At 39.8% G+C, this 23,861-nt stretch overlaps 1 protein-coding gene across 2 annotated transcripts; it reads right to left on the bottom strand.

Annotated features, from left to right (window-relative positions):
• Positions 1-1,392: 1,392 nt before the first annotated feature.
• SELL (selectin L) lies at positions 1,393-22,113 on the bottom strand. Of its 2 annotated transcripts, XM_027612935.1 has the most exons (8): positions 21,975-22,113; positions 21,057-21,138; positions 18,803-19,189; positions 17,792-17,899; positions 13,724-13,909; positions 10,767-10,895; positions 6,718-6,736; positions 1,393-1,798 (listed from the first exon to the last, which is right to left on the bottom strand). In XM_027612935.1, the coding sequence occupies exons 1-8, from the start codon at positions 21,975-21,977 to the stop codon at positions 1,780-1,782; spliced, it is 933 nt and encodes a 310-aa protein (XP_027468736.1). In that variant the 5' UTR covers positions 21,978-22,113; the 3' UTR covers positions 1,393-1,779. The 2 variants fall into 2 exon arrangements, with proteins under 2 accessions (XP_027468736.1, XP_027468735.1); XM_027612934.1 differs by lacking the exon at positions 6,718-6,736.
• Between the last annotated feature and the right edge of the window lie 1,748 nt (positions 22,114-23,861).

The raw sequence follows: 23,861 nt of genomic DNA, 5'->3' as shown, positions 1-23,861 counted from the left end.
AATGAGTCTTTATCTAACAAATATAGCATGACATAATTACTAGGATCACATAGTAGCCTTAGGGCTCAAACAAAGGACTGTGTTTTTAAGTCTATACACATCTTATTCCCAAGAAGTAGCCACCATGTGGTTTCTTTGATTCTGATGTCTTAGTTGAATAAGGCCTTGCAATCAGGGCTGCTGTGTGAGTCTGTGCAGGTTGTGCACTGTATACCTCTAAAGGATATATCATAAGCTACATGAAGGTGAATGGTATAGCCTAGATTCATAGTATAGAACATGGAGAATTTTTTTGCAACAGTTCATATTGTAAAGCAGGATCTGAGATGGATTTGAGGAAAGAAAATACAATCATTAGCAAAAAATCATTATCATAACATGTATACTCTTGTATGAAAGTGGTATTGGCCATGGGGCAAGAAGGGATTTCTAGTTTTTACCAGGCCCCTATTCTGTTGTAAGAAGTTAGCCACATTAGATGAGTATCTGTTCAAGTCATCACATGTATGGAGAGAGGTTTTGCTGCAACTTATATCAACAGTACAGTGTATGCTCTTTCTGAGTTACATGAATCCACATTTACTGAGTGTCTAGTAATGAGCGAGACACTCCACGGCTGTGACACAATATCTGCCTTTAAGGAGGGTAGAATTTCACTGAGAGAAAACATATGCATGATAAATTTTGAAATAACAGAGGAGGTAACATTAAAAAAAAACTAAGTACAAAACTGCATGTTGTAGACTAATCTTGCAGCAGGAGGCCACAGGTCTGGACTAGCTATGAAAGGACTAATTATGAAAGAAGTGGAGGTGGGGTGGGGAGAGTGTTTGAGATGGATCTTAAAGACTAGAGAGAATCTCGGTAGATGGGTAAGAGGTCTGGGGTGGGAGGACTCTCTTTCTTCTTGTTTAAACTGACGTTGAAGATATGTTGCCTGCAGCTAGCATTCTGGTGATGTTTTTTATTAACAATATAGTGGCCACTAAAAAAAAAGCATCAAATACAAGACATCTTGGTAGGTCCAATAAAAAGAGCAACACTGAAAACCAAAAAAAAAAAAAAAAAAAAAATCAGTGCAGGCTATCTCGCTTTTCTCTCTTTTAGTTTGGTGCTCATGAGATGCTACCTGTGGAAGCCAGCCAACTGGGAAGAGGAGAGAGAAGGTGGGGAGGCTGGAGGCAATTAAATAGGATGGCCTCCATTTACAGAAGGTGAGGCTACTGTGCAAGTAGGACTTTCTCTGTTTGGGAGCCGAAACTCATTATTTTGCTGGAGTTGGATAACACCACTTTTATGAACTTATCTCTAAGAATGTACCCCTAGAGGTGACTGGAGGGCAGGGGAGATAAAATGTGACTTGCAACAAAATTGAGTCTGTAGGAACACATGTATCAAGTTTCCACTGTATTTAAGGTCATCAGGTACAGAAGGTCATCAGGTACAGCACTGAGTTGGAACTGGAAGTGGAGTCAAGATAGAGAGCAAAATCGGACATCTTTATATTCCAAAGCCATCTTCTCCCCTCATGGTCCATGAAAAAGAGAATAAACACAAGCAATATAAAGCACAACTGTAGGCAGGGGTGCAGGGGTGGGTGAGGGGCACGTAGGGAGCAGAAACAGCTGCTGATCCTGTAGAAATCTTTCCAGATGCACAGAAAGAGAAGCACTCCATCTTCAATATAGGAGACACCACCATGTGATACTTTTCAGGGAGGGATTTGAAGGATCCAGTGACACTTTAGTATCCCAATAATTTTTTTTCACAGAGACTGCTTTAATATGGATCATTTTTGCTGAATGAAAAACAGGAGAATATAAATTAAAATAAGGAGATTAAAAATTGTAAAACTTAACAGTGTTAGTATAGGTAAATATTCACTGAACGTCAGAAAAGGAGTGAAGGAAATGCCTTTCAGATAGGTTGGACAAGACACAGGGCATTCACTAAGGTGAAGGAATGAGAAGAAAACCCTAAAGCAATGCTTCTCATACTTGCAGGTGCTTGCCACCCAGAGGTGGTGTTAAAATGCTGACTGATTCAGTAGGTCTGGGTGGGGCCCGAGATTCTGTATTTCTCACAAGCTCTTTGGTGATGCTCATGCTGCAGGTCCATGGACCACACCTGGAGACATTTCTGGGGCACAACCTTTGTTTTAGGATCAAATGAGTATGAAGGCCATTTTAGATAGATTTTGAGCAGTGGGCAGTCAATGAAAAGTAGAAGTTGACAATGCTCAAATAGAAAAATTAGAGAAAAATCAAAACTTATGAAAGGTATGGTAGTAACTCTAAATGCCTGATTCTGGTGGGACATGATTTAAGGAAATGGTTACAAATCTAGTTTCATGAAATAAATGACACCTTTTTGTATGTGTGACACAGTTGTCTCATTCTTGCAGGGGATGGAAGAGGGGGGAGGGAGGAGGGAGGCAATTATGGCATGTCTTAATAGCACCTTTCAAAGGGAGAACCAGATTCTGAGACTGTTCTCATGATGAACTGCCAGGGTAAACCACAGTTCAGCAGCTGCAAATGTGCTTGCCAATACAGAGATAAAAATGTTTCTGAAAACAAAATTTCACATATACCCTCCACTGAGGTTGGCATCGTATCTTCCTGTGTATCTTGGGTGTAGCTTTACCCAGGCAGAATTTAGACACTAGAAACCAAATGAGGTGGTAAACAGAACCAATTTGCAGAAGAGTGAAAATAACCTGGCAAGAATTGAAACCACAAATGCCCTAGGTGTTGGTCATTCACCAGTGAAGAGCTTTTATGGATGAGCACACAGGACTATGCAGGTTGGCGCCAGGGCTTTAAAAAAATGCTCCAATATTTAGTGTGATGGTTTTCATTTTATGTTTGGCTTGTTCTAGAAACACACTCTACTTCTTCCATCCCACCCTTCCTCAGTGCCATCGCAAATGGTTTCGGGGAGAAAAATCATTGCATCACTGGGAGAGGAGGGTGTCTGGGACTTAGAGCTCAATCACTGAGTCCTGCGTTCTAGAAGCATAAGGATGAAGCATGATCTTTGGATCCAGATGGGTATAAATCTCAGCTTTGTCATTTATTCAGTGACCTCAGACTAGATATTTTATTTTTCTTTACCTCAGTTCATTCACGTAAAATAAGAGTATTAATAGTACTTCTCCCCCACAGGCTTGTAGGCAACGTTGAATGATTTTAGACACCTAAAACACTCGGAGCAGTGTGCAGCATGGAATTAATGTTTCATAAATGTTTACAATTATCTTAACTATGTCACTAGCTCAGGGCATATAGGAAAGTTCTTTAGCTCAGTTATAAAGAGAGTTTGAAAATGATGTCCATCAAGATCTCTTCAAGACCTAAAATTTTATAATTCTATGAATTAAAGTCACTTTGGTCAATAAATGAGAGGTGTCTCAAGGCAGCTGGGTAAATACTGCTTTGCTAAGTCCTTCTAGAACATCTAGTGATGCATTCAGGACCTATCTTGATGGGGCCAGCCTTCCTTTCCAACTTCTGTTCACAGCTCCTCTACACCCTGGACTCTTGGCAGTTCCAGTCACTGTCCCCTGAACACACTGTCCCAGCCTCACTACCATAGCATGTTTAAATCATTTCCCTGTAGTCTCCCCTGCTTCTCTCCATACACCTAAATCCCATCCATTCTTCAAAACCAACCCAGGGTCCACCTTCTTTATAAGATTTTCTGTGATCAACAAGCTTCTTCTGTATTGAAAAAGTCCTTTAACACAGAGTTCATTGTCTGTTACCATCCTCTGCCTTATATTTTTCTGAAAATATTTTTTTGTCTTCACTACTCAACTAGATAATAATCTCCTTGAGGTCAGGGTCAAGGACTTACTCTTCTTGATGTTTCAGTCAAGTTTAGCATTGTTCCAACACAAAAGTATGCAATAAACAACTATTGATTGATTCATTATAAAAATCAGTGAGCTGTTAAACTTAATATGGCAATTAGCTGAGTGTGGTAATGAGCTTAATGCTAATACTCTTCCTGCCAGCCTCTCTTCTTGTCCCCCAAGGTCTCCTAAAAAATTGAATTGATCTGCTTCCATCTAGTGGCAATTAAAAAACAGGTGGTTCCTGTGACGAGAAAACAGCTCTGGGTGGATTGTGCCAGAAAAGACTTTCACTCAGTGGGTGTGAGCATGAAAGAGATCTTTACATCTTGTGGATTTCCTGCCCACAGAGATAGGGAGCCCAGCCCAGAGAAGGGTCTAGGTCCCCATCTACAGTATTGAATGGAAGACAGGGCAATAAAATAAAATAGAATATGAGAACCTCCACTGACCTGATGTTCTTATCCAGTCATCCAGTTCCTGTCTCATCTCCTAGGCAAGCTTTTTAAAAAGAGATGGTTTACACGCTCTTCTTCTACTTCCTCATCCCCACTGAACCTTAAATACCTGGCTATCAGACTTCCATCATGACCTCAAGCAAAACAGTCTCTGCACTCATACCCTTGTTACATTCAGTGAGAACTTACTGGCTCTCCCAGAAGCCCTTGAAACAATTTCTACTTCCTTCTTTCCTTGGCATTCATAACCCAGACTCTCCTCATCTTCCTTCTGCCTCTCTGGCAACTTCTCCCCATTCTCCTTTTCCTTCGTCAACCCGTTTTTGTTTTGTTTTGTTTAAAGATTTTTTTATTTATTCATTTGAGGCACAGGGATACAGAGAGAGAGCATGAGCAGGGGGAGAGGCAGAAGGAGAGAGAGAAGCAGGCTCTCCGCTGAGCCAGGAGCCCAACGTGGGGCTTGATCCCAGGACCCTGGGATCATGACCAGAGTTGAAGGCAGATGCTTAACCATCTGAGCCACCCAGGTGCCTCTTGTCAACCCGTTTGATATGGATTTTACCCAGGTTCCTGCCCTCTCTCCCACATCATCTTCTGTTCTCCCACTCCACACCCTTCCCAGATGACTGTACCTGCTCCCAAAAGAGAAGTTAACTTCCTGGAATGTGAGAATCCCCAAATCCACTCTCCTGCCCCAAGGTGGCCCCTGTGCAACAGATTGAACCAATCAACTGTGGATGAGCCACAGACACCTAAAGCTCAACACAGACAAAACTGAACCTATGATCTTCACCTCCAAAACTTCTCATTCTTTTATGTTCCCTTCTCAGTAAATAGTATAGTGTAGACAGTAACCATCCACCAGTTCCCAATCAAAACCACGATGACTTCTTTGATTCTTCTCTCTCTCACTTAGTGAATTAATTACCATATTCACTTGATTTTACCTCTTACCTCATGAACTCAACCTCACTGCTATTTCTCTAGACAGGCACCATCAGCTTTAACCTAATAACTTCAAATGCCTCCAAATCAGTTCTTTGCCTCCAGGCTCACCCAACTCCCCTGTTTGCAGAATGATCCTCATAAGGTGAAAATTTCAGCATGACATTCACCTGCTTTATCCAAAAAGACCTGAGGATTAAGTCCATGCTCCTTAATATGGCTTATAAATTACTCTATGATCTGGCTTATGTTGCCTTATATCTCCCCAGTTTCTCTTTTTTAAATATTTCATTTAAATTCAATTTAGTTAACATATAGGATATTATCAGTTTCAGGGTAGAATTTAGTGATTCGTCAGTTGCATATAACACCCAGTGCTCATTACATCACGTGCCCTCCTTAATGCCCATCACCCGCCCCATCCCTCCCACCCATCTCCCCACCAGCAACCCTCAGTTTGTTCCCTCTAGTTGAATCTCATGGTTTCTCTTTTGCACTCAAAGCTACAGTTCACTGAACTAGTAAGAACTTCTTCATAACAATTTGTGGTTGGTAGCATGGTTGCCTGAACAAGCAACCAACATCCTCAGGGACCATCCCGCTTCTTCCAGCATTTTAAAATGAGCTCAGTTTTCTAACTGGGCCCTCAGTATGTCACCAAAGTCTCACTTTCATAGTTCTTCCTACTTATACTCTCCTTCCCAAAATCTCTAAGCAAGTCACTGAACCCCTGAAACTGAGAAATGTTTTGCCATGTTCACTTCTGCCCACTGACCCGTGTATTTACATATGCCTGCATCACTTCTCAGTCTATGTTTCTCCAGCTGAAAAAATCTGAGGTTCAAGACCAAGCTAAAAAAAATTGCCTCATTGCAGAAGCCACAGGCAGAATTCATGTTCCCTACCTCTTCCACGTTTCTGAAGGTCAATGCTTATCAGAGCAGTAGTCATTTACATTCTTATACTAGGCACTGAAGGCCTGGGGTCCAGAATTATACCTTTTTAGGGCCTCGGATTTATTAGTTTCTCAATAAATCCTTGATGAATTGAATGTTTCCCAAACACTGTATTTGGTATTGCCCTTATATTCCTCTAGGACAAGAAGAGATAAATCATCATGCTTCCAATCCTTATAGAAAATTCAGGGGTAATCAGAAAGAGCTCCCTTCACATAACTGCCCTTTCTTAATAGGGTATTATTTGTTCATTCATTCATTCATTCAATCAATCATTCTAATCTCCTGGCACTAAAACAAAACCACCCACACACAAAAAAGCCAAAAGCACAGCTTTTAGAGGAGGCTGGTGGATTATCACTTTATATGGAAACTTCATTTGAATGAGACCTCATGTAAATAGTTACTAAGGAGTTAACATGTCTAGCTATAGCAGGAAGTGTCTCAAGGCAGGTAGAGAAAAGATCAACAGATGTAGAAACTTCTCACTGATGAAACTTACCTTTTCTGGGACTGTTTACCTAAAAATAGAAGAAATAGGAAAAATGGCATCAGTGCAAGTAGACAATTCCAATTGTAAGAGAGAAGGCAGAGTCCTACTCCCAAAATTGGCTTTTGAGGTGTATTGTGTATTTGTTGGTGGACCCCAGCTGTGTGTAAAGGGATTTGAGATGCTGGCTTAATGTGTTAATTCAAACAGTGGTATATCCTCATACATAATAGACTCATTGATACAGATGCTTCTGCATTCCATCTCATCCTTTATGCTGATCATAGAGAAGGAAGTCTAGCCCGAATTGCCTGATGGTCAGTCCCACTATGCCTATACACGTGTTTACCTCTTCCCGTCCGCCATCTCAGCCCACCTGCAGATTCTTCCCTAAGAGACTTGGCTACTAATACTGTAAGAATATGTGTCATTACGTCTCACACCACCTTGTCTGTGAGAATCCACAAAGAAATTTCACTTGGGTCTCAGTGGTAGGAATTACTCATTCATCTGAGTAACTGATGTGTTTTTATCTTACAAACACAGTAAATATCATAACTACTTATGCTCCCTTCTTTGACTGGCTGCCAGGAAACAGAGCCAGAGCTGAGACCCTTTCTATCAAGTGTACAGGCCTTTGACACACATTTTTGTGTACTGACTTCACCTCTTGCTCCAACTCTTTTTATGCCCTAAATTTTGGCCTTCCTTTCCTTACCTACTTTTAAACTAATTTTAACTTACTGTGTTGAATACATTTCATAAACCATCTTACATTATTTCTGAAAAAGAAAAGAGTATAAATAAATAGATTAATGAAAGAACTGCAGAGTTGGACTCCAGAGGAAATAAAAGCAAAAAAAAAAAAAAAAAAAAAGCTTTTTGAGAAAAAAAAAATCATTGGGAAGCATTGTGTTTCAGTGGCTATAAACTGGAGCTCTAGAATCATCCAGTCTGAGTGCAAATCCTGTTTTATCAACTGTGGTGTGTCTCTGAATAGCTGCTTAGCCTCTCAAGCCACAGTTCCTTCATCTGTGAAAGGAGCATGATTCTTCACTGAGTTGGTAAAATAAAATGTATTCAAACTACTTAGGTCAGGGTCTACCACATACACAGCGCTCAGATATTGTTTTAAACCTTTAAAATGTTAGAATTTACTCTTTTACACATTTCCTCCAAAATTCAGCCTGCTGATGACATTGGCTCTTTGCATTTGAGCAAAGAAACTTAAATCTTAATTAACTTCAGGTTCTGTTTGTTTATCTTCATATAAATATATTTTCCTTTTAGGAACAGTGACACACATAACAATATATGAGCAAGAATCTGTTACTACTGAGAGAGTTCTTTTTGAAGAAAAAGGAACTAAGGGGCATGTGTTCAGTTTCATGTCTTGTTCTAACCTTGTGGGTTGGTTCAGGTGGGGAGTTCTTCCAACCAAGAGAAAATATAGAGCTTCATTAATCTGAAGACCACTGGTGTTAAGGGGCATGTGTGGATGGGAGTCTGCTCTCTGATTCTGGCCCCTGCTGATATGGGAGTTGAGACATTTGACCTAAAATCCCTGCCTCAGTTTCCTTATTTATCAAACAGGGACAAGGATAACGACTAATCAGAGAATGGTTATCGAGGGGGGAAATTGTTTCTACACAAGCCCATACAGACTGGCACGCATTTCTGGAGCTTGCATTTATGTCTTTTCCAGAAGAACGGAGCAAAAGCCTGGATATCAAGACAACGAGGGCAGGTGTCAAACTGCAGTTTCAGAAGATCCATCCAAGGGCAGGACCAGAGTCAAGAATCTAGTCATTTCACTGGCTACTATGTCCTAAATATTCACCTGCCCTCTTTTTCCAGCCTGCTGAACCCAAAACACGTATGAATTCCTCAGAGTTGATAACTACTATACACATGCAGATTTATGGCTTTGAACTTTTTTTTTTTCTTGTAAATGTGTTAGCTACACAGTTAGAAAAGCTCTGAGGGGTTAGCCTGGGAACCTAACCATCATTCCTAACACCGTTCTATAGGAAAAACATTCTTCTTGTTGCAAAGAACTAACTTACAACTACAGTCGTTGGAAGATAAAGTCACTTGAAAATTGGAAATGTAAGAAGATGTTCCACAAATGAAGGCTATTAAAATGCTACATTAAAGATACCCTGACTCTCCTACAGAGTCAGTGATCTTCTGGGGCTTTGGTTCTTTTTGTTGGCATACATTTATCTAGCCCAACTGCCCGTTATCTGTTTCCTGTTTGCCCCACACTTATTCCCACAGCAAGGGCATGTAGTTTTCAGGTTATCAGTTTGAGATCTTGTACAGAAATGACTCCAAGGTAAAAAAAAATTTAAAAACAACCCCACTGCTTTTCTCACCCCTGCTGAGAGAGCCACCTTCGTCAACTAACCCCTACCCTTCACCCCACACCCTGCCACTGAATACAAGTGACTTCATTCTAGTCTTTAGATTCTACTAACAGTTATTAAAAGACTTTGGAATTTGGGGATATCCTACTTATTAAGGTGACTCCCAGCCCCCAAATCCTTAAAGGTTATTTAGAGAACAGCCCCGTCTCCCAGAGGGTGGTGTGTAATGGTCCACTGCATTCTCTACCCCTCAGTTCTGTCACCATCATCCAAGGTAGGAGGGAAAAAAGGACAATTGCGGTCAGGCTCTGAAGTCTCAATGGAAAGGATAATCAATGGCGGGAGAAAAAAAAATCTCATTCTTCCTGTGCCTTAGAGTAATACTTGAGTACTTCATATCATACTGTAAGATGATGGGATCCAGTCTTAGCAGAATTTCCAAGAGCAGGAGCAGAGACGCTTGAACTGCTCAGTGCCCTCACTTGACACTAAGGAAGCTCTTGTACATCAACAGTGCCCCCTTCCATCATCTTTCTGGGTTGGTTATAAAACTAATCTAGTATCATTCTTATATTTGGAATGAAAGATCAGATCACAGTAGAAGACCATTGGGGATTGGTAGATAATATTCCTGCAACTGGCAGTGAGGATCGGTGAGAGGCAGCCTTTATAGACCATACTCATTGAACAGAATACATACTAATTAATTGATGGAAGTAAAATTAAAATGGCAATCAACTGACTCCATAGAAAGGCAATACCAAACATTGGGTTAGCAGTTATTTTGAGATCACTGATGGCCTCTGAACTTAAGGCAGCGATATCTCAAAAGCTGCTAATGTCCATGAATTTCCTAGTCTTAAATGTTTCTGCCAGGTGAGTTTGGCCAAATGTGGCAGTGCATACTCAGGGCCTGCCACAGACTGTGGGCCTATAACCAGCAAGTCAGTCCTGCTTTAAGGTTTGGGCATACTCAGAAGGGAGGTGAGGGGAGTGATGCTGTTGTTTTTCCCTGATGGTGTCCCATGTATTGTGCCAGGCAGTAGCTATTGGCTTCTCAAACAGCCCTCATTCCCTTTTCAGGGAGTGGAGGGGAGTGGAGGGGAGGCAAATGCAGTGCATTTGGCCAGAGTGGAGGGGAGGCAAATGCAGTGCATTTGGTTAGAACTGTGACCTCAGTGAATAGACATGGGGGGAAAACATGAGGATTTTTTTCCAGGGACAATGCAATTCCCACACGTAAGAAGCCAGACAGATATGTGACTCAGGTTTTGGGGAACAGTGCCTTAAAAACCTTATTGGACATTAAATTCCTTTTCTAGTGGAATTGTAGCATTGAGATCAAAGGCATTTAGGCTCTTAGAGGACAGAGATTATGCATCCTTTTTTTTCAGAATTAAAGAAGAGCAAAGAACCATTAAAATATCTCATTTGTCTATTATCACCCTAGCATGGTGCCTTGAAGACAGTAGGCATTTTTAAAAGGTTTGTCAGATGAAAATCACAAATCAGTCAACTTGTTTTAATGGAAGTGTGCATGGGCTGTCTCACACATCCTCAGGGATGATGTCTATAGAACACAGAGCTTGGTATTTTGCTTCAGTTAAACTGATCATACTTAATTTCCTGTGTGTTTCTATATTTTTTCCACTTTGAATTGTATTACGTTCATATGAAGGCAAACTCACATACCTTTCTTTAATCTTCTCGCCAGCCAAATAATAAATGCCAGCCCAGCAAAAGCAGTAACCATGACTGCCACTGGAATGAAGACAGGGTTATAGTCGCCGTTCTTGATCGTTGAGAAACTCCTGTTCACTTCTGAAAGAGAGATCAGAAAGAAACAGATCACGAGGCCACAGCACTATGTACTTAGTGCCATCTCGTGACATTAGGCTTTGTTCCTCCCCACGTCTCCCAGTAATAGCCCATTTGATGCCCTTTGATAGATGATGAAACTGGCATGGGAAAGAACACGATGAGCCTACAGTAGAGGCAGAGACAGGACAAATTTTCTAGCCCAATGCCTATAAATTCTTAGTCTCCAGATTTGCAATTCATGGAACTCCCAGAAGAAGTACCTAAAAATCTTGGCAAAAAGTGGTCCTCATTGTATTTATTTCCATGGCTTTGTTCAATAGTTGGGATACTACGACACTGAGAAGACCTAACATGTCTAATAAGACTTCAAGAAAAATAAAAGCCAGTGATCTGAACCAGGTAACATATCAATCATAGGAAACTTTTAGTGCTTTTACTTTGAAACAGCTGTGCAAATATATGCACTTGTTGTTTGCATGCCAAGGACCTACACTAAACTGTCTTTTAAATGATGTGGTCCTACCACATATTTCTACTTCCTTCACAAATAAGTGGATGGATACACCTATATCCCTTGAAAGAGTAAACTAAGTTCATTTGGGAGCTTTTGTTGAAAAACTACCCATATGAAAAAAATCTACGTTCCGATACCATGAATTAAACAAACGTACTTTTGCATATTAGTACAGGGTCTGTGTCCCTTATTCTTGGTGTTACTTTGATGAATTCTTTCAAGGTGCTTCCACTCTCACACCCAAATGTATAATAGAAAAAAGGCTCAAGTTCCCAGATGATCTAAACAGAGGACAACTTATTTATTTACCTGATTTAGCATGGGCACCATGTCGAGTGGAGAGTCAATGGAAATGAGGAAGACAGAGTCCTTCTCATACACAGATTACAGAGGCATCAGCTTAGTGATAATGGAGAAATATCCACTATTTTGGGAATTAGGTGGTCACTGGTGACCGTTGTCGGGACATTTTAATGGACTAACGGAAGTGAGATAGTAGTAGAATAGAAGAATGAATAAGAAATAAGTCAGAGACAGTGCCTTTAGATGTTAAGAGTTAAGACAGGAGTTGAAAATCAGCTGAAGAAAGAAATGGCTACCATTGAAGGAAGACCTAGAACAGCCCAGGATTTTACAGTAAATTAATGTGTACAAATTTATCTCTAGGCCATACACATTTAGCAAAATGAAATTTAAAAGTTTAATCTATCTTTCCCCATTATCTCCCCATCTACCAACTCCATTTTTAAATCTTCAGTATATCAGGGCAAATTTGACATTTTGGACTAGGGCTTGACCAGTTTCCAGATGATCCACAAATAGTTTTCCTGTCCCCGATTAACTCCGTTTCTTCTGAGCATTCGAAGGTGCATGTGGAGGTAAAGCTGAAGTTTCCCAAGGGGTGACTACAGTCCATGTTCCCCAAATCAGGGGCCTCCAAAGGCTCACATTGAATCACTTCAGTGGAAAAGAAAAAAGCAGTATTTCTGAGCAGGGACCCTCCCTTGACCAAAGGTTTTTAGCCAAAGTTGCTTGACTCAACTGTAGAACCACCTGATTGAATCTAGACATTTATAATCTCTAAAAATTAGTTCTGATAATGCTGCTTCCAGGCTTTATTTTCTTGAGAATAATGGAGAATGGTGAGTCAGAGGGGAAGCCAGGAGCACTGACAGTCCTTGGGAGGTGATAAGGAGGGGAGCAGAGGGTAGAGTTGGCTGCTCCAGGTTCTTGCCCCAGTCTTGGTAACTCTCCAGCACTGCTGGAAGTGTGCCATGCTACATGGCCTTGGCCTCAAGAGCTCTCATGTAATACAGTCAGTGAATGCAGAGAATTCCCACCTTTTCACTTGACAAACAGTGTTGAAAAACACCCCAATTCTCTGAAGCAGGTCACTCAACTTTTGTAAAATTCAGCAGGTTGGTCAACTTAGTTTTATGATTCAATATGATTTTGATAATTTTTTGAGAATTAAACTACTTAAAATTAGTGAGTCAGATGCATAGATGTAGAAAATGTAACTAAAACTTCACAGGTTCAGATGCCACAGGTTTTCACCCATATAGGGATAGTCTTCTTGACAGTTAAAAAGAAAAACCCACCATATTTCAAATGAAAAAAAAAAAAGATCAAGAGACTATGTGTTTGTTTTTCACATAGTTGTTATTCCCCTGAGAGTTCACAGAGGAGGAAAAGTAAAAATGATTTTAAGAATAAACCAAATAAAACAATCAAAAGAACCTTCTACTGGGGCTCCTGGGTGGCTCAGGTGGTTAAGCGTCTGACTCTTAATCTCAGCTCATGTCTTGATCTCAGTCAGGGTTGTGAGTTCAAGCCTTATGTTGGGTACACTGGGTGTGGAGCCCACTTAAAAAAAAAAAAAAGAAGAAGAAGAACACCAAAACCCTCAACCCCCCGGGGAAGGAAATTGGTTGGTGTTCAGTAAGATGCCACATAAAAAGGGTTATTGAGAGGACAGAACAACCAACATTTAACTGAGGTTCAGCAAGACTATTTTTGCCAAGACAATGAGAAAACTAAAATAAAAATTACGTTATAATCACATCATGTATTACTGAAATTATGTACATATTGTGAGATGGTTTCAGAGATATTTGGTTGTTTTTTGTTTGTGGTTTTTCTTTTTGATTTGAGCAACAACAATCCCTTTAAAAAATATCACAGTGTGATCTAAGTTAGATTAAATTATGTTCCAAAGAGGACAGAGACTTCTTAGCAAGTCTCTACTGCATTATCTCAGTTTGTAAACCCAAGGCGGGCCATGACAAAACCTCTAGTCTGAAGAGTTACTCACTTTCACAGGTTGGTTCTTGAGATGACCAGGTTCCAAAAGGTCCACAAGTGGTTTCCTCAATCCCAATGAGGTCTGTTCCCTCAGAGCAGTTGAAGGTGCATGTGGAAATAAAGCTGAAGTTCCCTAAGGGGTGACTACAGTCCATGCTCCCCAAATCAGGGACTTCCAAAGGCTCACACTGAATCACTGCAGTAAGAAAAGAAACAGCATTGGCTAGTGTGAAGAGGACCTGATGTCGGGGTTTAAATCCTAGCTCTGCCTTGGCACAAGGTAAATTAACCCTTCTAGTTTCAATCTCTTCATCTATGACAGAGGAATCATGGGCGCCTGGGTGGCTCAGTCGGTTAAGCGTCTGCCTTCAGCTCAGGTCATGATCCCAGGTTCCTGGGATTGAATCCCGCATCGGCCTCCCTGATCAGTGGGGAGTCTGCTTCTCCTTCTCCCTCTGCCTCTCCCCACTCCTCATGCTCTCTCTCTTGCTCACTCTCTCAAATAAATAAATAAAATCTTTTAAAAAAAAGAAACAGGAATCATGATGACTGTGTTAACTTCCTAGAATTGGTATGGGAGTTAAATGATCTAATGTAAGTCAAGGGCTTAAAAGAGAACCTGGCTCAAGATGTCCATTGACAGATGAATGGATAAAGAAGATGTGGCATACACACACACACACACACACACACACACACACACACACACACACACACTAGAATATTATACAGCCATCAAAAGGAATGAAATCTTGCCATTTGCAACGATGTGGATGGAAATGGAGTGTATTATGCTGAGCGAAATAAGTCAATCAGAGAAAGACATGTATCATATGATCTCACTGATATGAGGAATTCTTAATCTCAGGAAACAAACTGAGGGTTGCTGGAGTGGTGGGGGGTGGGAGGGATGGGGTGGCTGGGTGATAGACATTGGGGAGGGTATATGCTATGGTGAGCACTGTGAATTGTGTAAGACTGTTGAATCACAGATCTGTACCTCTGAAACAAATAATACATTATATGTTAAAAAAAAAGAAGATAGCAGGAGGGGAAGAATGAAGGGGGGGAAATTGGAGGGGGAGATGAACCATGAGAAACTATGGACTCTGAGAAACAAACTGAGGGCTCTAGAGGGGAGGGGGGTGGAGGGATGGGTTAGCCTGGTGATGGGTATTAAAGAGGGCACGTTCTGCATGGAGCACTGGGTGTTATACGTAAACAATGAATCATGGAACACTACCTCAAAAACTAATGATGTAATGTATGGTGATTAACATAACATAATAAAAAAAAAAGAGAGAACCTGGCTCATAGGAAGAACTAATTAAACACTAGCTAGTCTTTTTATTATTGTTGGCATTATCTGAGGAGAGGATGTTTAAACCTGCATAGGTTCACATGGAATGACTAGCTCAATTTGGAAATAAGTGTCACATCAGAGCTCCTAGGTATATTAGAGTGCTGGGAGCAGGAGGTGTGGAAAAAGAGTGGGAAAGCTTTAGGCAACATCTCAGCCTTGATTCTGTCTTCACCCTCTCTAGCTCCTACCTCCAGTCCCCTCCAGAAACTATTTCCCTGCTCTGACTTGTGGTATCATAGTAGATCAAATTGAACCTTGGAAATCGTTCTTCACATTTTTAGGCCCTGCCATGCCATTTGAACAACTATTTCAACTCTTGTGTCCTATTGATTATCAAATTTGAGCCATCGTTGTGACCTTACTTTTGAGATTTCAATGAAGAATGGACTTGAAGAACTAGAACATTTTTATATTTTCCATATACAGTACAAGTCCAAATTAACTTACGTTCTCCAATTCAACTCATGCCTGCAAATAAGTGCCTAATATATCCAGGCATAGTCTCAAGCTGACATATGAAATGGTAAATAATACTGATCTCAAGCAGCTGTCAGTCTACCAGGGATTACAGACAAGTACATGGATGACTTCCAACAAATGTGGGATAAACAAGAGAGAAATATGTGCAGCTATTGGAACATGGAATTTGGAGACTTAGCTTGTCTTAGGGTCCAAAGAAAGTTTTCTGAAGAAAATTGGTCCCTGAACTATGTCTTAAAGACAAATAGGTGTGTTAGCCATGTGCAAAATGAGGGAGAAAGCCACGAGCAAGTCAATGAGATACAAAGCATGTGTGAAAAGTGTGGAGAACTACAAGCATTTTAATGTTACTAGAAGGAAAGAGGAGGCAGGAGCTGATGGGAGATGAGATTAGAAAGAAAGGTAGGAGCTAAGGTAAAATGCTGTTATCTTTTTTTCAATTATTTAATGAGTACCTACGATGTATTAAGCATTTCTCTAAGCTTGAGGCATTCAGATTTCATCCTGTAGGACAAATGATAGTTAGAAATTAAAGGGTAGGTATATGTGTGATGTTTGTTTGTTTTTGATTAATCAGCCTGCCTATAGTATGAATAGTATATTTAAGGGGAGCTAATTTAACCTGGTGGAACTCAGCTAAGAAACTAAAGCAATAATCTAGGAAGAATGAGGGCAGTAGTAGCAGAATTGACAAGTAGGAGGAAAATTAGAGAAACAGTAAGGTATAAAAATGAACAGTGTGTTACTTTGCATAAATGTAAGGGGAGGTGGAAGAGTTTCATACCAGAGTACCCATGTAAATGGGGTGCCTCATACTGAGATAAAAATACAAAAAGGAAAGCTGGCTGGGACAATTGATTTTATAATCTTTGGGGCATCGCAAAAGATATACTTAGCATATTTGGAAGAATAAAAAAGAATAAAATGTACAAAAGGGAGTGAAATGGGCATGCCAATGATATAAGAATTAAAAAATAAAATATAAAAATATTAAGGATAAATAAATAATAAAAAATAAACTTCAGAAGTGAAGTGAAAGTATTGGGTAGGAATTGAGTGAAATGAGTTAGACCTATTCCAATTTAAATTTATTTTATTTTATTTTATTTTTATGTTAATCACCATATATTACATCATTAGTTTTGGATGTAGTGTTCCACGATTCATTGTTTGTGCATAACACCCAGTGCTCCACGCAGAACGTGCCCTCTTTAATACCCATCACCAGGCTAACCCATCCCCCCACCCCCCTAAATTTATTTTAGCTTTAATTCTTTATCCTTTATAAACATTGCTGTTCTCTTCTTATAATTTTCTATCCTATGCACCAGATACTTCAACCGTAGTTTTGAAACTCAATCAATGTCAATCAAAGGATTTAATGTTTCTTTCACTAGTGAGTTGACTGGGTCAAAGACTCCTTGACTTTGAGTCTATGTAGTCTTTCCTTTCTGTTTCTACCATCATGACTGTGAATAATTTCAGTCGACTCCTGCTGATTCTCTCCATCTTCTCTTTTTGTTCCTCAATCCATCTTACACATTGCTTCTAGGAATATTGCACCAAATGCAGGTCTTAAGATGCTAAGTGGCCTCCCATTGTCAAATAAAGGCCAGATTCTTTCATTAGGAAGCAAACTCCAGCTTGCCTTGCTTTCCATCAAACCAAATTATGAGCATATATAATTTCCACTAGCTAATTGCAAATCCTTTATGGGCAGAATCAATAATAGATTTGTTTTTGTATCCCCCTAAATACCTAGCCCAAATAAATGTGTTGATTTATTACTATATTTCTCTGACCTATATTTTGTATCATTATGTGAACTTTTTTTTTCAGCCTTGCCCTGTCATAACTTTGAGGATTACATAAAAAAAGCAAGATTACCTAATGGTTAACTCACCCTCCTAACAATAAATGGCAATGTTTCTTTCAAGCTTTAGACTTCTAATGAATCCAACAAGTTGGCTAGATTATGAGTTCCCTAAGAACAGGAATCTACCAAGCTGCCTTCTTTGTGAAATTCAAAAAGACGTGTTAAGAAGTGATTTGAAACTTCATGCTGACTTATGAAATCTTTCAGGAAACGTAACAACATTGTGCAAGCTTATCCTTCTGATCAAAGCTTCTCATTTCTCGGAATGGCTAGTATCATTTTGTCCCAGTCAACATCCACAAGTTACAAGAACCCCTATAACTATATATAGGAAGAAACAAGTGAGGAAGGGGGCTTACCAAATTGGCACTGGGGCCCGTAGTAGCCCACATCACAGTTGCACGTGTAATTATTGATGGTTTCCACACATTCTCCATGGCTGCCACATGACCAGGGCTGACAAGAAGCTTTAAGGGAGAAATAAATTATTTTAACGTGATTACTTCTTAGTACTCATAATCATTTCTTCAGGTATAGAAAACTTTCTGGCTGTGACTATTATAATGAACAGGAAAGGTTTATTTGTACATTTGTAGCTTATTTTGCAATAAAACCATATGCTAGAATTTTTTATTTATGTAATATACTGGCCATATAGCCACAGACATATACATAGGATGAATTTACCAAGGCCAATACTCTATAACACTTTGGGAAACTTAGTGACATACTTCGAAACTCTTGGAATACTTTGTTTTAAATGTTGTAAGTAGGTTAAATGATGACGCATCCCCAACCATTTCTGCAATAGGCTTGACAATCCCTTCCTTTATAGAAAGTACTAGAGAAAGATTAAGTCTGAACTTGTTAAATCAGTAGAAAGCCCAATTTACAAGAGATCAAATTAACTATGTTTCATTGTTGAAATATGACTTGGAAAAACACTGACTGTTTTGGAACTGAAAACAGAAGTTTCCATCCTCCACAGATAATGAAACATGGCAATATTTCATTCTATAGAGTTATGTAAGATTAAGCCAAGGAGGAAACATGAGCATAAATCCCCCTAACTTACAGTGAGGAAATGGGGGTCATGTGAGTCTGAGCTCCTGGCCAGACCCATCTCTCTGCTTCTACTTCCCTGCCTTACTTCTCACATACGCTTACATATTGATGTAAATTGATTTAGAGGTGTGGTTTTGGGGTGTTAGGAGCAGCCTCACATGCCAAAAATGCACAGAAGTGACATGATTTTATTTTTATTTTTTTAGAGGACTGGATTTATTTTAGAATGTACTAGAAACTACTTTCTTCCCTATCATCCCTCTGGGATGAGTCCCATGATTCTCTCCACTTTGGCCACTCCCTACCTGTGTAACAGAGGGCTCTCTTTTGTTTGTAGCAGGAGTCATCATTCCACTTTCCTGCATCTTTGGTCCTCTTGATGTAGATCTCCACACAGTCCTCTTTGGACTTCTTGTTGTTAGGCTCTCCATCTCCCCAGTTCTCCGCTTCTTTGGTAAGAGACTTGTTGTTTCCCACCCAAGTCCATATTCCCCCTACTTTCCGGATTCCTATCCAGTAGTAAGTGTGGCTGAAGGGAAGTGTCCTCTCCAGGTACTCAATTTCCCTCTTGTTTTGTATGGCAACTAAATCTGTGTAATTTTCTTGGCAGTACCTTCTAGCCCTCCCCCAGTTCATGGATTTTTCAGAATAGTGGTAAATCCAGCTGTTGGTTCCATGACGTGCAAGGAAATCTGAAAGACATGAGTGTGAATTATGCAGATTCTCAGTTATAACTGAAAAGAACCTAGAAGTAATCCAGGCTGAGCTTGCCACTTAAAGATGACAAAACCAGGACCACAGAATCAGTCATTTGCAGATTTTAAGTGGAACCTAGAGCTTCGGGTCCTGATCACTTTTCACAGTAATATATAATACTTTTTGCTCATTGCAAATTTGGTAGCTTCCTAGATTTTATTTCATAACCTCATTTTTTCCTCAAAATTTTCCAAGTGAAATTTAACCAATGTATTTTAGAAATTCATATTTCTTTTTCTATTTCTGTATAATATATATCCCTAAAACTTACTGCCCAGTTTTTTATCCTGGGATAATTTCCAAAAAGCCAACATTTATGTTTCTGTGGGAGAAGTAATATAAGGACAGGAATAACAACATACTTTTAAGTATTCTCTTTCATATCAAAAAGGTAATCTTTTACCACAAGAAGAGCTGCTTCTGGGAAAGCCTCAATACGTAGCTCAAGCCTTATATATCTAACTATATTTTTTAAAAAGAATAATTTACAAAACCAAATGCTGCAGGATTATGAAATTGATTTAGATTGTGTTCTGTGCACAAAATACTCAGCTGATGGTATTTAATAATCATATGGGCTCTTCAAATAGGAGGGCTTTGACAAAACTAAAACAAACACATAATTATGCAATGACCTCATGGTATCACATGCCATTCTAAGCATGGTATGATCTATGTGAAATGCTGTTCTATCATTATGGTAAACGTTTTCATGGTCATCAATATTTATTGAGTTTTCACTGTGTAGGGCAAAAACCATGGAGAAATACCAAAGAAAACATAGATCCAATTTTTACAGTCTCTTAAGGAGCCCAAACAAGGAATAACAGATACAAAGAAAACATAATTAATCTTGATCCAATTAAACATATCAGAAGTGGACAGAGAACTGAGAAACAGATATGATTAATGAGTAAAGAATGTAACTCTGGAACAGAGTTTTGAAGGAACATTCTACCAGAATATAAGTCCTAAGAGAGAAGAAACCGTTTGGTTCAGTGCTGTATCCTCAGTGCCTAGGACAGTGCCTGGCACATTATAGGAACTTGGAAAACACTTGCTGAATGAAAAGAGCACTAGCTTTGCAGGTGACATGAGGCAGACATGGCATAAGGAATGTGTCAGGGGCAGAGGAAAGCACATTTGCTTGGCCAGAGCTCAAAATCTAAGCTAGGGGCCAAGAAGCATTAGCTTACTTAGGAAGGGTAAAGAAGGTTTCAAAACAACTTCTGGAGAGTCTTCAAGAATCAGACATAAAACTTATCACACTAATGGGAGAAGAACAAAATATATATATATATATAAAGGGCACACTGTAATTGTCAAAATGACATTGACATGCACTAAATTATTGAAAAAAAAAAAAAAGAAAGTACAGAGCACCTGGCTGGCTGAGTTGGAAGAGCATGTGACTCTTGATCTTGGGCTTGTGAGTTCAAGTCCCATGTTGGGTATAGAGATTACTTGAAAATAAAATCTTTTTAAAAAAAATAAAAGTACCCTGCTAAATATTTGGTATGGATTGTAAAGTTCTCATCAGATTTTCCTTAATTGACTTTATTTCTTCATAATTAAGACTTTTGTGGGATTATCAGGATCTGGACCATGTCACAAGGGTGTGGCAGGCTTAGGAGGTTTCTGGGGGAAGTATTAAAAGTAACAGAAGCAAAGGACATTCATAGAAAGGATAGAACTAACAACTATCTAATATTCTTCCCTGTGACTACATGCACCCAGTGGATATTTAAGAAAAATAAGCATAAGTTAAAAAGGGCTTAGCAATATACAAATACCATAACGTACCACAACATAGCACTGTCCAGACCCACAACTTGAAGATATTCCATGAGCCCCTCTGAAAGCTCTGACATTTCCATGGAAATATCTGCAAAGAAAATAGAAAATTATAGTTGGATTTATATTTTAAATCACAATTTTTACAGCACTTTGAGGAGGTGGCTGCAACTTTCTTAAAGTTCAAAATAAAATACATATGCTCACTAACCCTGTCTGAAGGAAGAGGTTTCTTAGATGTACATGAAAAAAAGTAGTATTAAATTTGCTTCAAAACTGATAGAGTTGTTTCTTTTCCTTTTCACGTTTTAGCCTTAGATTGCTGATTATTACTACTCTGATTTTTTTCTACATTTCAATAATTTTTTGTACTTCCTTTCCGCTGAGCTGTTAGATGAAACTATTTGATATTTAATACGTATATTTTTAAGGTGTTCTTTGATGCTTAATGAACTATTGAGGTCTGAGATTTAAATGTTAAAATCTTACACTGGATTACAATGCTCGATGCTTCAAACACTTAAAAGTATTAGATAGCCAGACACCAATAAAGAAAAGCAGTTCATTTCTTTTTCAATTAAAAAATACATTTTGCAGAATCCAGACCACAAGTTCTCTGAACACCTCAAAACCATATTTTCTGAAGTGTATCACCTCTCAGGTAGCCCCAATGTTTACCTGCAAAAGTGCTCATTTCAACAAGATAGTACTTCCTCAAGAACCTCACCAGAGACAAATCAATGAAGAGAAATTATCACATCTGAGAAGAAAGATTCTAGAAGCACCTTTTAGACTCAGCATTTTTAATTCTTGGCTTTGTTAAAACCAAAAATGAAGTGTGTTGTTTCTTGTCCTTTGTCACCTGTCTTTGCAATCTCAAGAGGTTCTATCTGAGCGTCTGGAAATCTTTGAGGCTGAAAAGCTCACCATGGCTTTATTTGTCCTTCTTTAGCTCTTCTGGACTTCAGCCTCTCAACTCAGCACCAGGGTGTCTGGGTCCTTGCCCACAGCTGGGTGCACTGTGCTTCAGGAGGCTGCGTGGAGTGCCACCAGAAAGGCTTGCTTTTTTTTCATTTCTCAGACTGAGTTTCACATCCTCCTCCCCTCCCCCCAACTTTCCCCACACCTTCTCACTCCTCTTTCCCCACCCCTTTCCTAATCTGCCTTCTGTCACCACCCTGAGAAAAGAAGAGCTGCTGACCAGGGGCATTGTTGCTAGATTCTCTCCTCCTTCCCTCCTTCCTTCCTTCCTTCCCTCCTGTCTTCTCCTCCTTCTCCCTCTCTCTGCCTCCCTCTTTCCCCTCCACCCCCATCTCTCTCTCTCTTTCCCTCCTTTCTTTTTGGATAAACCCTGTGCTACCTCTTGGCTATCCTTGGTAGTGGGCCCCAGATGACTGCAAACACCACAGGATCAGAACACCAATTCCTGATGCCTGTCAAGCTTCAGTAGACAGTTCCTGCTCCCTCTGTCCTTGCTCGCCCCTTAGTGGAGGTCCCTGGTAATGGCATCTCCTAGAATTGAGCCCTAAAGAGAGCAAAGCCCAGGGGAGGTTTTTGCCTTGGGGAGTTTGCGGGCCTAGAGTACTTTTGCATTTCTAGAGTGTAAAATGTGAAGAAAATGGACTGCATATGAAATTAGGATCTACATGATGGAGGGCAGTGGAAAGGAAGAGTGATGTAGTTTTTAGAAGATGAGTAATCTTCTAAAACCACATTTGTAGTTTTTAGAAGATGAGTAGTAACAGTAATAGCTGGAGAGCTCGACCAACAGTGCACACGGATCACCTCATTGAATCTTCATGAAGGTTAAGTACTACTATTCCCCAGCAGGCACTATCATCATCCCCATTTTAAAAGAGTCTCAGAAAGCTTAAGAAAGTTGTATTTAGTCACAAAGCTAGTAAGAAACACAGTTGGGGTTTTGAACCCAGGCCAGTCAGTTCTGAAGCCCGTGCTCTTGATGATTAGGCAGCACATCTTCCGCCAGGAGTTTGGAATGACAAGTTGATGTGCGGACAAACCTGGAGCCAAAGGAGCCCGGCAAAGTGCCGATGTTCTTACTATCATACCCCGAAGGAATATCTAGACTTGTATTTCTGAGTCTTCTCCTTCAATTCTCACTTGACCCTTGTCTAATCAGGCTTTCAATCACACCAATTCCCTGAGACTGCTCCCACCAAGGTCCTCCGTCCTCATGTTATTCGACCAATCAGCCCCTGGCTCTCCTCCTACTTCAAGGACTGTTCCTTCTCTGTTTCATTTGTTGGTCCGCCCTCATCTCTCCACTCTGCAAACCTTCAGAGTGCTCCAGGGCTCACCACTGTTTTTTTTCTTTTCCACCCTCACTGACTTGGTGATGCAAGCCAGCCTCTTCACCTTGAAGAGCATCTAAATGTTTGATGACTCCCGAATTTGTATTTCCAGCAAGGGCTGTTCCCAGCCAAATGCCTACCTGATATCTCCATTTAGTTGTTTTAAAAGCTTCTCAAATTTTACATGTGTCAAACCGAACTTCTGAATTCCTCTTCCCAAGCCTCTTGACATCTCAGTAAATTATAACTCTATTCTTTAAGTTCCTTAAGCCAAAGCTTTTGGAGTTAATTGAGATTCCCCTCTTCTTCTGACAAATTATATCTAATAGGTCAGCAAATTTTGTTGGCCTTGCTATCAAAATATCCAATCACTTCCATTCTATTATGCATCCAAACCACCATCATCTCTCACCTCTATTATTGCAGAAGTCCCCCCATCTAGCCTCCACGTTTCTACCCTCTTCTTTTTATGGCCTATTTTCAACAAAACAATTTAAATGAT

Source organism: Zalophus californianus, chromosome 10 (genome assembly GCF_009762305.2).
Source record: "Zalophus californianus isolate mZalCal1 chromosome 10, mZalCal1.pri.v2, whole genome shotgun sequence".
Lineage (NCBI taxonomy): Eukaryota > Metazoa > Chordata > Mammalia > Carnivora > Otariidae > Zalophus > Zalophus californianus.
This window is presented reverse-complemented; position numbering and strand designations above follow the sequence as displayed.